Raw genomic sequence first — 14194 nt, forward strand, 5'->3', positions numbered from 1 at the left:
CCCTTATTCTTCAGACCAGAACCCGATACCCGCTGAATAAAATCAAAACCACCGATCCCTCTCATTGTTTGCTATCATGTTTAGAGCAGCAAGCTTTAATTTCTCTCCGCCTCCTTCGCTATCTCCCTAAGTTCAATCACTTGATAGCCCTAAGTCCTCTCTTGAAGGCTTTTTGATATGTTTACATTTCATTAAGTGTGCTTAGATTATATTTTAGGCCATTATTTTATATATGCTCACCATTCGATATGACACTCCGGTTTGTACTACTTATCCTCGATATATCCCCTACAACCACAATCCTATATGAATTTTGGCCATCCGATATATTTCCTCTAACCGATATTTAAAACCTTGAGTCCAAGGTTATATTTATTCGTATATATAGTTATTATCTTCTGTTTCAAACTTTTGAGTTGATTCCTTAATCAAACAACTAAAAGAGAACCTCTGATTAGAATAACAGCTAGCAAGGTTCTAGCACTTGGTTTTGGTTCCAGACGTCACTAAATAAAAGATTTTGATATGTTTCTATAAATCATAAATGCACTAAAAACTTGTTCAGAAGAAATAGTGAATATATTGTCACTAGTCTAAATCAAATTTCCCATATCAAGCTAAACAAGTCGCCCTATTGTGATAAACTCACTTTGCCTTTTCCAAGAAACATTAACAATACTGATGGTAGATCCTAAATAATTGCTGGTAATGTCATGAAGAAACCAGGTACACCCTGGTTGCATGTGTACCTTGGAGATGTCAAGGGGTTAGCCTGTTCTTCATTCTTATTTTCTGTGTCAAGTTGTAATGTGGAATTGTCTTCTGAAATCTCCATTGTCTCTTGCTGGTTGGGCAGATGCTTCTCAATCTGCGACACATAAAATAGGAGAATGAGAAACCTAAATACCATCACATATTGTAATTCACACTTGGGTACCACAATATGGAAATTTTCATCAGTCAGAAATCCAAGATTTAGAACGTAAAATAAGCTAATCGATCAAAATAATTAAAAGAATACCTCTTTAGAGCAATGACGAGCTAGATGCCCAGGATCCCCGCATTTAAAGCATAGTTTTCTCTTTTGATTTTGAACCACCTTCAGCTTATCGACAATGAGCATGCCTTTCTTGTGCTTCTTCCCCTGTCCTACATCATGCTCTTTCTTGCTGGAATTCATAGATCAATTGAGTTTAAGTTTAGTCCCAGGTTATAGTTAGTTTTATATTTACTGTCTTCTATATCAAACCTTTGACTTGTCTCCTTAATCAAACAATTAAAAAGAATCTCAAGTTAGCATAATAGCTAGCAAGGTTTGAGCACTTGGTTCATGTTCCATAACTCACCAGATTAAAGATTTAGATAGGGTTGATTGTTCCATTTCGACAGGCATTTTTAATGTATATAAACATGTAGGCTAAGTATCCATGACCACTAGATATGCATTTATGTTTGCCGTTTACATGTTACATATAATACAATATAAACATGTAGATTAAGTAAGCGCTTAAATGAAATGAAGTAATCTTATGACACTCCAGCGGATAACTCAAAGTCTAATCAAAGTTAATATGAGTCCTGTTAGTTTCAAGTTAAATCAAATTTTCCTCTGAAAAAAAAGTTGGATCAAAAAATTATAAATGATGATAGAAAGCGAGACTGCAGGCATAAAAGAGTACATTATCAGTAGGAAGGAATCTGTAGTTTTTTAAAGTAGCTAGTCATCGGTAATGTCATACCTAAACGTTTATAAGTACAATGTCGGGTTCACAAAGACATAAATGATCATCTATTAGGAGTATCCTGCCACTATATGTTAAACGTGCCCTTGAAGGTTTTTTCAACACCCACCGACCAACCGGTATAGTCTGCTTAGAAAGTGTATCTGCTTATCGTATACTCTGTGGTTGCCATTAAAAGTGGATCCTTCACATCAGAAAATAAGTTAGATTATCATTTACACTTTAAAGGCACTAGGTACTATTCACGAGTGCGGTACTATCCAAAAATACTGTTGCTATTCATACGTACTGTTACTATTCATACGTATGGTCACTGTTCACAAATAGGATTACTATTCATAAATACAGTTACTGTTCTAGTTGATTTCAAGATGTCTTCTGCAAAATACAAAGTGAAGAAATTTGATGGGAGAAACAGCTTCAGTTTGTGAAGAGTAAAAATGAGAGCTTTCTTAGTACAACAAGGACTGTTCAAAATCTTGTCCGGAAAAGATAAGTTAGCGGAATCTATGCCCGATGATTAAAAAGAAGAGCTGAAGATAAAGACGCATAGTGCCATACAACTCTGTTTGGCCGATGAGGTCCTGCGGTAGGTTGCAAATGAAGATACTGTCGTCGGGTTGTGGCTCAAGTTGGAAAGCTTGTACATGACGAAATCTCTAACGAACAAGCTTTACTTGAAGCAACGCCTCTTCACCCTTCGCATGAAGGAAGGTATGCGAATTAAAGACCACTTAGATAAACTTAACACTATTCTTATGGATTTAAAGAATATTAATGTTAAAATTGACGAAGAAGATCAAGCCCTCATCTTGTTATGTTCATTACCTTATTCCTATGAAAATTTTGTCAATAACATGTTATACGGTAGAGATACACTTTCTTTGAAGGATGTCAAATCAGCCTTACATTCAAAAGAGTTAAGGAGAAAGTGTCTATCGTAGGAGGAGGGGATCAAGCTGAAGGCTTGTTCGCTCGTGGTCGTCATGAAAAGGATGTTGATGGTAGAGGCAAGTCAAGAAATATGTCTAGATCAAAGTCCAGGCCAAGAAAAAATGTTGAATGTTATTACTATCACAAATATAGACATATAAAACCTAATTGTCCAGCGCTCAAAGTAAAAGATAATTCACAGTCGAAGTCTGGAGAGGTAAAATCTACAATTTCCATTGTAACTGAAGAGTCTTCTAATTCACATGAAGTTCTTTCAGTTAGTGTTAATACTCATTCACAAGATGAGTGGGTTCTTGATTCAGGTTGTTTCTACCATATGTGTCCGCATAGGGATTGGTTTGTCATATATCAATCTATCGATGGTGAGAATGTCTTGTTGGGAAATAACATGCCTTGCAAGACTGTTGATATCGGATCAATTAAGATTAGAACCCATGATGGTATTGTTAGAACATAGAGCAGTGTCCGTCATATTCCAGAGTTAAAGAAGAACCTTATTTCTTTAGGGAGCATTGACTCAAATGGTTTTAAGTTTTCGGCTGAAGGTGGAGTTTTGAGAGTAAGTAAAGGCTCTCTTGTTGTGATGAAAGGAAAGAAGGTAAACAATGTTACATTAAACGTTGGGCGCTTCTAGGCGTCGGACTTGACGCCCAGCGCTTAGTCGCCTAGGCGGGCGCCTAAGTGGTTTCTGGGTGTTTTTTTTTCTTTCTTCATTTAAGTGGTGGTCGATGAGGTTTTGCTGAAGGTCGGAAGAGGTAGTGGAGATGTTCATATTTGGAGGTTAATGGAGTTTGGAAGACGTGTAGGCTACGACACATAAAATCATAATCAAGGCCTACAGGGTACAATCCACGTAAGCAGACAATGCTCCCCTAAACGCTCGTAAAATCTAGGTGGGCAGCCTAAATACCGCCTAGGCGTTATGCGCTAGTTAGGTGACCTAGGTACCGCCTAGGCCTAGGCGTACGCCTAAGCGGGCTAGACGGAGGTTTTTTAAAACAGTGAAGGTAAATACCCTCTATATCCTTGAAGGCAGTACAGTGACAGTTGCTGCAGCAGTGTCATCCTCAGAGGATTCAGATTCATACACTACACGTTTATGGCACATGCGGTTAGGGCATATGAGTGGGAGAGGACTAGATGTGTTAAGCAAACAAGGTCTGTTTTGTGGTCAGAAAATTAGTAAGCTAGACTCTTGTGACCGTTGTGTTTTCGGTAAACACCATAGAGTATCCTTTAGTACCGATGTCCACAGAACTAATGAAACTTTACATTATATCAATTCAGATGTTTGGGGTCCCTCTCAGGTTCCATTGAAAGGTGGAGCTCGTTTTCTGCTAACATTGATTGATGATTATTCCAGAAAAATTTGGGTGCATCCTTTGAAGCATAAGAGTGATGTGTTTGCAACCTTCAAGCAATGAAAGGTTATGATTGAGAAGCAAACAGGAAAGAAAGTGAAGCGCCTCAGAACCGACAATGGGATGGAGTTTTGTTCCACAGAGTTTGGCCAGTTCAGCAAGAATGAAGGTATTGTGCGTCATCGTACAGTTCGACATATATCACAGCAAAATGGAGTTGCAAAAATGATGAACAAAACACTTTTAGAGAGAGCTCGGTGCATGCTCTCTAATGCCGGTTTGTCAAAAGACTTTTGGGCCGAGACAGTCAATATAACTTGCTATTTGATAAACAGATCTCCTTCTACAGTAATTGATTTTAAGACTCCAGAGAAGGTATGGTCTGGTGCCTCTGCTAAATACTCTTATTTAAGAGTATTTGGTTGCTCTGCTTATTTTCATGTTAATGATGGTAAGCTTGAACCTAGAGCAAAGAAAACTATCTTTTTAGGATATGCTACTGGGGTGAAGGGATATAGATTATGGTGTTCTGATCCTAAATCATCTAAGTTTATTATTAGTAGGGATGTCACTTTTGATGAGAAATCCATGCTTCACCCAAGAAAGAATTTTTTTATTGACACTACAGGTACTAAAAAGGAGTCTAGCAAGCAGGTGGAGCTAGAGAGTTCAGCTTTAAAGAGAGTGCTTGAGGGCGCTCATGTTGAACCAGTTGATACTGCGAAATGTTCAATTTCAGATGCTGATACACCACAAGAGCAATAATATAATATTAACACCGGGAGAATAAAAAGACAGATCTGACCTCCTCAACGCTATGTAGACATGCTTATGCTTTGAGTATAGCAGAATCGATTGAGATTCCAGAGCTTTTTACCTATAAGGAGGCTATTAGTGGCAATGAGGCTGCAAATTGGACTGTTGTGATGATTGAAGAGATGGAGTCTCTTCACAAGAATCAGACATGGGAGCTAGTGAAACCACCAAGGGGACAGAAAATCGTTGGCTGTAAATAGATCTTCAAGAAGAAAGGAGTTCCGGATACAAATTCTGTAAGGTACAAGGCGTGCTTGGTAGCTAAATGCTACGGTCAGACCGAATGTGTGGACTTCAATGAAGTATTCTCTCTAGTTGTAAAACACACCTCAATCCGCACGTTGCTTGCCATGGTTGCTCATGATAATTTGGAGTTTGAGCAACTTGATGTGAAGACAACTTTTCTACATGACGAGCTTGGGGAGCATATCTTTATGCATCAGCCAGAGGGGTTCATTGTTGAAGATAAAAAAGACCATTTGTGCAGGTTGAAGAAATCTCTTTATAGGTTGAAACAATCTCCGAGGCAGTGGTATTTGAGATTTGATACTTTCATGTTTGAGCATGGTTACTCTAGGAGTAAATATGATAGTTGTGTTTATCATAAAAAGCTCAATGATGGTTCTTTTGTGTATTTGTTTTTGTATGTTGATGACATGTTAATTACAGCTAAAGATATGTCAGAAATCAACAAGTTAAAATCTCAACTCAAACATGAGTTTGAGATGAAAGACTTCGGAGCAACAAAGAATATTTTAGGGATGGAGATCCACAGGAACAGGCAAGAAAGAAGTTTATTCCTATCTCAGGAGAAATACATCAAGAAGATGTTTTGAGTGATTTGGCATGCTTGATGCCAAGCCTGTGAAGACTCCGCTTGCTGCTCATTTTTGTCTTTCAGTAGATTTGTCATCTCAGAGTGAGGAGCAGTATATGTCTTATGTTCCTTATGCAAGTGTAGTTGGAAGCATTATGTATGCGATGGTCTGCACCCGTCCAGATATTTCACATGCAGTTAGTGTTGTGAGTCGGTACATGGATAAGCCTGGAAAGATCCATTGACTGGCTGTGAAATTGATACTTAGATATTTGAGAGAATCTGCTAATATGTGTTTGTATTTTGACAGGAACACAGACTCAGATTGCAGAATACTTAGCTATCCTGAGTCAGATTATGCGAGTGATTTGGATAAGAGACGATCTCTGACAGGTTATATATTCACTCTTTCAGGTAGTGTCATAAGTTGGAAGACGACTCTACAATCGATAATTGCTTTGTCTACCATAGAAGCATAGTATATGACAGTGACAGAAGCAGTGAAAAAAGCTATTTGGTTGAGAGGTTTGGTTGAAGATCTCGACTTACACCAAGGTGTTACTACGATATTTTATGACGGTCAGAGTGCTATACATTTAATGAAACATTAGATGTATCATGAAAGAATCAAACATATAGATATCAGGTATTATTTTATCAGAGAAGTTAAAGTCATCAGGATTGAGAAAATTAGTACTGTAGATAATCCAGCAGATATGATGACGAAACTCGTACCTTCGCGCAAGTTCGAGCATTGTCTCGAATTGCTTGGGGTTCGACAAAGCGGAGGTTAAGCCCGTAAGGGGTTTCTGGCGAGAGACAGCAAGAGTAAAGAGAAGATCTTCATTTTTAAAATCAAGGTGGAAATTTGTTAAACGTGCCTTTAAAAGTTTTTTCAACACCCACCAACCAGCTGTCTAATTCCAACTACCCTTATGTAATATTTATTTATATTTTTGGCTATATAAGGAGGGGTTGTGTAATGATTTAAGAGCATCAGAATGCAGAAGAATAGAGAGATGAGAGAGAGAGAAAGGAGAGAGAAAGAATTTGACTCTTTCCTTGTGTGAGTCTCTAGATAGAGAGTGATCTCCTCTTTTGTGATCTTCTCTTTTGTGATTAGTGAAGTTCTCTGCTATTCTCGCCCGTGGACGTAGGTCATACTGACCGAACCACGTTAAATCCTTGTCTACTGTTCTATTTGTCCACTCTTGTATAAACATCTTTCGTGTCTGTGAAGCCCCTCCCTGGCAACATTATATGCATATGTGTCAGGAACGGGTGAGGATTGCACTGGAAGCTGGCCAACAGGAACTCGACCTGAACCTGAGAATTAGACAGAGGCTGAAGAATGTGCACGTTGGGGAAGAACTGGAATGATTCCAACTTGAAGGGCTCTTGTGCATATTTGTTAGCTCAGAAACAATAACAGACAATTGTAATAAATGTTAGAGTTGGTTACAACAGTTAGAGACAGTTAATTCTGTTGTTTGTTAGTTTGTTACAACCGTGCACGTTTTGTGCACGTTTTTGTGTTTCTTTTGTTTTGAGCGGATATAAGAGGAGAGAAGGAAAACTGTAACAGAGAGGAAATGAATGAGAATTTTTTCTTCTCCTAAACTCTGAATTCTGTTCTTCTTCCTTCATTATCTCAATTCTTTTTACTTCCTGTTTTCAAAACCTGAAAGTCTCTGCCATGGCCAGAAATAACAATTTGAGGTCCAATCGAGGGTCTTGATCCTCTCAATTGGTATCAGAGCAGCAGGAAGCTGAAGCTGGTGCTGATGAATTCTTGGGTGATCAGGAAGGAGCTGATGCTGAAGATAATACTTCAGGGGAGAGATTTGCTCGATTAGAAGATGCTGTCCTTCGAAATAGCTCCATCTGCAGTCAACAGGAATCATTCAACCAGAAGCTCTCAGCACAGATGAGTGATCTCCAGAGCCAACTATCTTCAAAAATGGAGTTTTTAATGCAAGAGATCAAGAAACTCAAGAGTTCTGACCAAGGAGCTCTGGAAACTGGTTCAAGAGAGGGTAGAGAGAAAACAAGAACAGGACCTGGGGAATCTAACAGGAATGATCAAAGCAATGGATATCTTCCTCCACATCGAAGAAATGCTGAATTCAGTGGAGAAATTCAATCTATTAGCAGTTTTGGTAACTCCTCAACTCAGAGAAATTCTTTCTTTAGTAATCAAAAACTTGTTCAACCAAAATCTTTGCGTTTGGATTTTCCCTCTTTTTCTGGGGCTGAGAATGTGATAGCTTGGTTAGAACAAACTGCCCAAATTTTTGAATATTATGATATCAAAGAAGATGAATGGGTCAAGGTTTGTTCTTTTTACCTAAGGGATGAGGTTTTACAGTGGTACAGATGGCTTACAAGAAATATTGAAAATTATCAGTATTGGGCTGTCTTTAAAGAGGAATTAATGACAAGATTTGGCCCTAGTGAACTTTCAAGGCCATACGATGCTTTCTCAACTATGAAACAAACTTCCACTGTTAGGGAGTACTTGGGGAAATTTGAACAAACCCTAGGATTACTGGAGGATCAACCCTCTAGAAGGCACATCCTTGAGAGATTTATAGGAGGGTTGAAGGATGAGCTCAGGTATGAGGTAGCAGCTGGCAGACCTTCTTCTTTGAAGGGAGCTGTGTCATTAGCCAAGCTATTTGAAGACAAGCAAAGAAATGAGAAAAGAAGCAAAGGGAATTGGAATGTTTTTAATCAAGGAAATCCATCTAATCGTACCCTCCCTGAAGTGCCTGTACAAGACAAATCCAAGTTTCCTCAGTTCAAGAAGCTTACACCTGAAGACATACAAAAGAGAAGGAGTCAGAATCTATGTTTTACATGTGATGAAAAATGGCACAGAGGACATCAGGGTAAAGGTAAGCATATATTCATCTTAGAAGGAGTCTTAGAATGTGGAACTGAGGAAGAGATAGAAGATCATGGGTGCAATGATCAAGAAGACCTGGCCATTGAATTGGCTGAAAGTCTGGTAAGAGGAGCCCCTTCTATTTCAGTCCAAGCTCTTAGTGGAATCACAGCCTCCCATACCATCAGAGTTGTGTGGTATTACAAGAATCAAGCCATCAGCATCTTGATAGATTCTGGTTCTACACACAATTTCATTAATACAAAGTTAGTTAGGAGACTTGGATTACCAGTGACAGAATATAGCAATTTTGATGTACTTGTTGCAAGTGGAGAGTTAATTAAAGGAGATGGAGTGTGCCAGGGGGTGTCACTGGATTGCCAAGGAGTGAGCATTCAAGTGAATCTGTTAGTGATGCCATTGGGAGGTAGTCAGATTGTGTTAGGGGCAGATTGGATGAAAACCTTGGAAGATATCACTTTGAACTTTAAGAAGTTGCAGGTAACATTCTTATGTGAGGGGATAAAGAGGACTCTACAGGGAATAGTACCAGGAGAGTTACAATTGGTTAATGAGAAAAATATTGCTAAGTCTGTTAGAGAGCAAAAAGAAGGATACTTAATTCAATTATGCAGTGTTAATTTGCAAGAATCTGTTTCAGGAGCTATTCATGAAGAATTACCTGCAGATGTCCACAGCTTGGTACAAGAGTTTGATGTTATATTCCAAGAACTACCACATCTTCCTCCTGCTAGAGAAATTGATCATAAAATTCCCTTAGAAACTGGAACCAAACCAGTGTGCATTAGACCTTATATGCATGCACATTTCTTGAAAGAAGAAATTGAGAAACAGATTGAAGAGATGCTGGAAAAAGGGATTATCAGACACAGTCATAGTCCTTTCTCCTCACCAGTAGTGATGGTAAAAAAATCTGATGGGAGTTGGAGAATGTGCATTGATTATAGGTCCCTTAACAAAGCTACAATTAAAGACAAATTTCCTATCCCAATTATTGATGAGTTGTTGGATGAGTTACATGGGACACAGTTCTTCACAAAATTGGATTTAAAATCAGGGTATCATCAAATAAGAATGTGTGATTCAGACATTCCCAAAACTGCCTTTAGAACACACAGTGGGCATTTTGAGTTCTTAGTAATGCCTTTTGGACTCACCAATGCCCCTTCAACATTCCAGGCCCTCATGAACAATATTTTCAAAGATATTCTCAGGAAATTTGTCTTGGTTTTCTTTGATGACATACTAATATACAGCAGAGGGTGGCAGGACCATTTGATTCATCTGAGACAAGTATTTCAGATCCTCAAGACCCATCAGTTGGTTGCTAAGATGTCCAAATGTAGTTTTGGACAAAAACAGGTTGAATATTTGGGGCATATTGTGTCTCAGACAGGGGTTAGTGTGGACCCTAAGAAAATTCAAGCAATTACAGATTGACCAACACCCCAGACACTCAAAGGGTTGAGAGGGTTTTTAGGCCTAGTTGGGTATTATCGGAAATTCATCAAGGGGTTTGGAACAATAGCTCAACCCTTAACACAACTTTTGAAGAAAGGAAATTTCCTGTGGAGTGCAAATGCTGAAGAAGCTTTCAATTCTCTTAAAATTGCCCTCACCAATTCTCCAGTTTTGGCTATGCCTGATTTTAATATCAATTGCTTTCAATTCTCTTAAAATTGCCCTCACCAATTCTCCAGTTTTGGCTATGCCTGATTTTAATATCAATTTTGTCATAGAATGTGATGCATCCCCTCACCAATTCTCCAGTTTTGGCTATGCCTGATTTTAATATCAATTTTGTCATAGAATGTGATGCATCAGGTACAGGAGTTGGGGCAGTATTAATGCAAAAAGAAAAACTCATTGCATATTTCAGCTTTGCTTTAAAAGGAAAGAATGCTACTCTATCAACATATGAAAAGGAACTGTTAGCTATAATTCTATCTACAAAGAGATGGCAACAATACTTGTTGGGAAGGAGTTTTGTGATAAGGACTGATCACCAAAGTCTCAAGTATATTCTTGAACAAAGAATACATACAGGTATTCAAAACAAATGGTTGGCCAAGTTGCATGGATATGATTATACTGTGGAATACAAACCTGGGAGGATGAACAAAGCTGCTGATGGATTATCAAGGGTATATGAGGATGTTGAGGATGATGTAGGAGTTTCAGTAATTTCTTTTGTCAGGAGCAACTGGTTAGAAGATATCAAACAAATGAACCTGACTGATCCTTTCTTCAAAGAGTTGGAGTTAAGACTACAACAAGAATCAGAGGCTACTGGGGAATATCTTACAAAGGAAGGAATTTACTACTACAAAGGCAAAATTTTGGTTAGTCCCACTGCACAAAACTTAAAAAACTCCTTATTACAAGAGCATCATGACAGTCCTACTGCTGGACATTCTGGTATTGCCAGAACCTTACACAGGTTGAGGAGGGTATTTTATTGGAAGGGCATGAGGAAGGATGTTCAGAATTATGTACAGGCTTGTGATGTATGCCAGAGAGCAAAAGGAGAAAATGTAGCTTCCCCAGGACTTTTACAACCCCTACCTATTCCAGAATATGTGTGGGAGGACTTGTCAATGGATTTCATCACACATCTTCCCAAGAGTGAAACACAGTCAGTTATATTTGTGGTGGTTGATAGACTATCAAAGTATGCTCATTTCTTTGCATTAACCTACCCTTATACTGCTCAATCTGTTGCAAAGGTATTTTTTGATGGAGTGTTCAAACTTCATGGTATGCCTAGATCCATAGTCAGTGACAGAGATCCCTTGTTTACTAGTTTGTTTTGGAAAGAGTTGTTCAAACTGCAAGGTAGTAAGCTCAAATTCAGCTCAGCATATCACCCTCAAACGGATGGGCAAACTGAGATAACTAACAAGAGCTTGGAAGCTTACTTGAGGTGTTTTTGTTGCCATAAACCTAAAGAGTGGTGTAAATGGCTTCCATTGGCTGAATTCTGGTTTAACACTACTTGGAGGGTGTCTACAAATTCTACCCCTTTTGAAGCTGTGTATGGTAGACCTCCTCCCTCACTGCTCTCTTATATTCCTAAAAGCTGTAGAGTTGAATCAGTGGATGAAGCTCTTTTTTCTAGAGATGTAGCTTTAAAATTCCTAAAAGATAGTTTGAAGAAGGCAGCAGAACAGATGAAAAAGTTTGCTGACAGACACAGAAGTTTCAGGAGCTTTGAGGTTGGAGATTGGGTATTCCTTAAGCTACAACCTTACAGACAACTCAGTGTCTCATCTTACAAAACTCATAAGCTTTCTCCAAAATATTATGGTCCTTACAAAGTGCTGGAAAAGATTGGTGAAGTTGCCTACAGGTTGGAACTCCCAAGCCATGCACAGATCCATCTAGTCTTCCATGTTTCTCAGCTTAAAAAAAGAATTGGTTCTGGTGTAGTACTCCAATCTGATTTTTCTAATTACACTACTGAGTTGGTTGATGAACCAGAAAAAATTGTGGACAGGCGCACAGTTGTGAAGGGAAAAATGTTGATTCCTCAGGTATTGATCAAATGGAAGCAGCGATCCCAATTGGATTCTACTTGGGAGAATTATTGGGATCTTGTGAAACGGTTTCCTACATTTGACCTTGAGGCAAGGTCAAATTTAAGGGGTGGGGAATTGTCAGGAACGGGTGAGGATTGCACTGGAAGCTGGCCAACAGGAACTCGACCTGAACCTGAGAATTAGACAGAGGCTGAAGAATGTGCACGTTGGGGAAGAACTGGAATGATTCCAACTTGAAGGGCTCTTGTGCATATTTGTTAGCTCAGAAACAATAACAGACAATTGTAATAAATGTTAGAGTTGGTTACAACAGTTAGAGACAGTTAATTCTGTTGTTTGTTAGTTTGTTACAACCGTGCACGTTTTGTGCACGTTACGTGCACGTTTTTGTGTTTCTTTTGTTTTGAGCGGATATAAGAGGAGAGAAGGAAAACTGTAACAGAGAGGAAATGAATGAGAATTTTTTCTTCTCCTAAACTCTGAATTCTGTTCTTCTTCCTTCATTATCTCAATTCTTTTTACTTCCTGTTTTCAAAACCTGAAAGTCTCTGCCATGGCCAGAAATAACAATTTGAGGTCCAATCGAGGGTCTCGATCCTCTCAATATGTATGAAAATTTCAGCACTTAAAACAATCTCTTAACCCTTATGAACTTCTGAGTAAAATCAGAACCTCCTCAAATTTCATCACAGCCACCACCCCTACTTTATTTCAATATCACGTCTATACCACAAGGAAGCAATTTATTTTATTTTATTTTGTTTTGGTCTTATAGTCCAATCAAGGGCATGGGCACAACTTATATCCAATTCTAGTTCTTATGTGCTAAAACCTTGGAGCCACTTAATAAAGCACAGATATTTTCAGTGGACATTACCTTTGTGCATCCTTCTCCCAATTGTCCTTTATCTTCTTCACCTCATCACCCCAAATCTTTTCGCTGATCTCGAACACAGGAGTTCTCTTCAGAAATTTGCCATTTACAATGTGACCACGACATCTCTTCAAATACCTCGCCTTCAACTCACTGATTTTCCCCAAAACCTCTTGATTCGTACGAGATTTGTTGAGGATTTTTCCGATGCGATCAAATAGATTGATTCTTGGGTCGTAAGACTCCGCTGGTTCTCTGGCGATCTCGAGAACCGCGGTCAGTAGACTCAGCTCCGCATTCGGAGGCCAAAATTGGTTCTCTTTTGGTTGAGGGTTCGAAAGGGGATCCACCATGATTGAGGATGAAGAAAGATTCGACATTTGTAGGCTTTTTAGATGGATTTGTGCTGTTCTGTGGTTTTAATGTCGGCGTGGGGGCGGGAGGTCATAACATTTTATTGGATTTTTGGATTTTGTTTGCGGATTTGTCTGGGAATAGGATTGCTATTTCCTTAAATGGGGTTATTGGTTGGGACAAATTAGGGCAAAATGGGAAAATTGTTAGGGGGGGTTAGTCATCTAGAACTTAAAACTGGAACTGGGATAATTTGTGGGATAAATTTTTAAGGTGTTAGTCATATAGAACTAGGAAATTGGATATTTTTTTATAGTGTTAGTCAAGAAGAACTTTTGTAGAACTAGAACTGTATTATTTTTTTGGTGCGTTAGTCAAGTAGAATTTTACAAGAATTAGAATTGGGATAATTGGTCATAATTATCCCACAAATTATACTACCTATATATATAACCATAAGTTCTCCTCTCTCAAATTATCCCACACATTGGAAAGAATACAATTGGGAAAAAAAGTGAAACGTCGCCTCCCTCCCTCTTGGTTAAAATTTCTCTGCCATGAAGTCAATCATCCGTTCATTTTTCTGTTTTTACTTTGTTTTTGTGATGATTAGATCTTTTATTATTATCTCCAAGATGTATTACTTTATTGATAGCTTTTTGACGTTTAAATTATTTTATTATTATTTGTTTGATCTAAGTTTTCTCTCCACAACAGTGGTTTAGGTTAAGACTATAGTGTTGGTGAGTTAGTGCTAAAGATATGAGGCTATTTATGTTTTTTTATAAGTTAGAAAGCAACTTTGCGATCATATGCTTCTGGCAGAGGA

General features: G+C 38.5%; 1 protein-coding gene across 1 annotated transcript; it reads right to left on the reverse strand.

Moving 5' to 3' along the window:
- Positions 1-607: 607 nt before the first annotated feature.
- On the reverse strand, positions 608-13500 carry LOC109828183. Its single transcript, XM_020395214.1, has 3 exons — positions 13015-13500; positions 1022-1169; positions 608-868 (listed from the first exon to the last, which is right to left on the reverse strand). Exons 1-3 carry the CDS (start codon positions 13389-13391, stop codon positions 692-694), a joined length of 702 nt encoding a protein of 233 aa, XP_020250803.1. The 5' UTR covers positions 13392-13500; the 3' UTR covers positions 608-691.
- Between the last annotated feature and the right edge of the window lie 694 nt (positions 13501-14194).

Source organism: Asparagus officinalis, unplaced genomic scaffold (genome assembly GCF_001876935.1).
Source record: "Asparagus officinalis unplaced genomic scaffold, Aspof.V1 AsparagusV1_Un804, whole genome shotgun sequence".
NCBI classification, from domain to species: Eukaryota; Viridiplantae; Streptophyta; class Magnoliopsida; order Asparagales; family Asparagaceae; genus Asparagus; species Asparagus officinalis.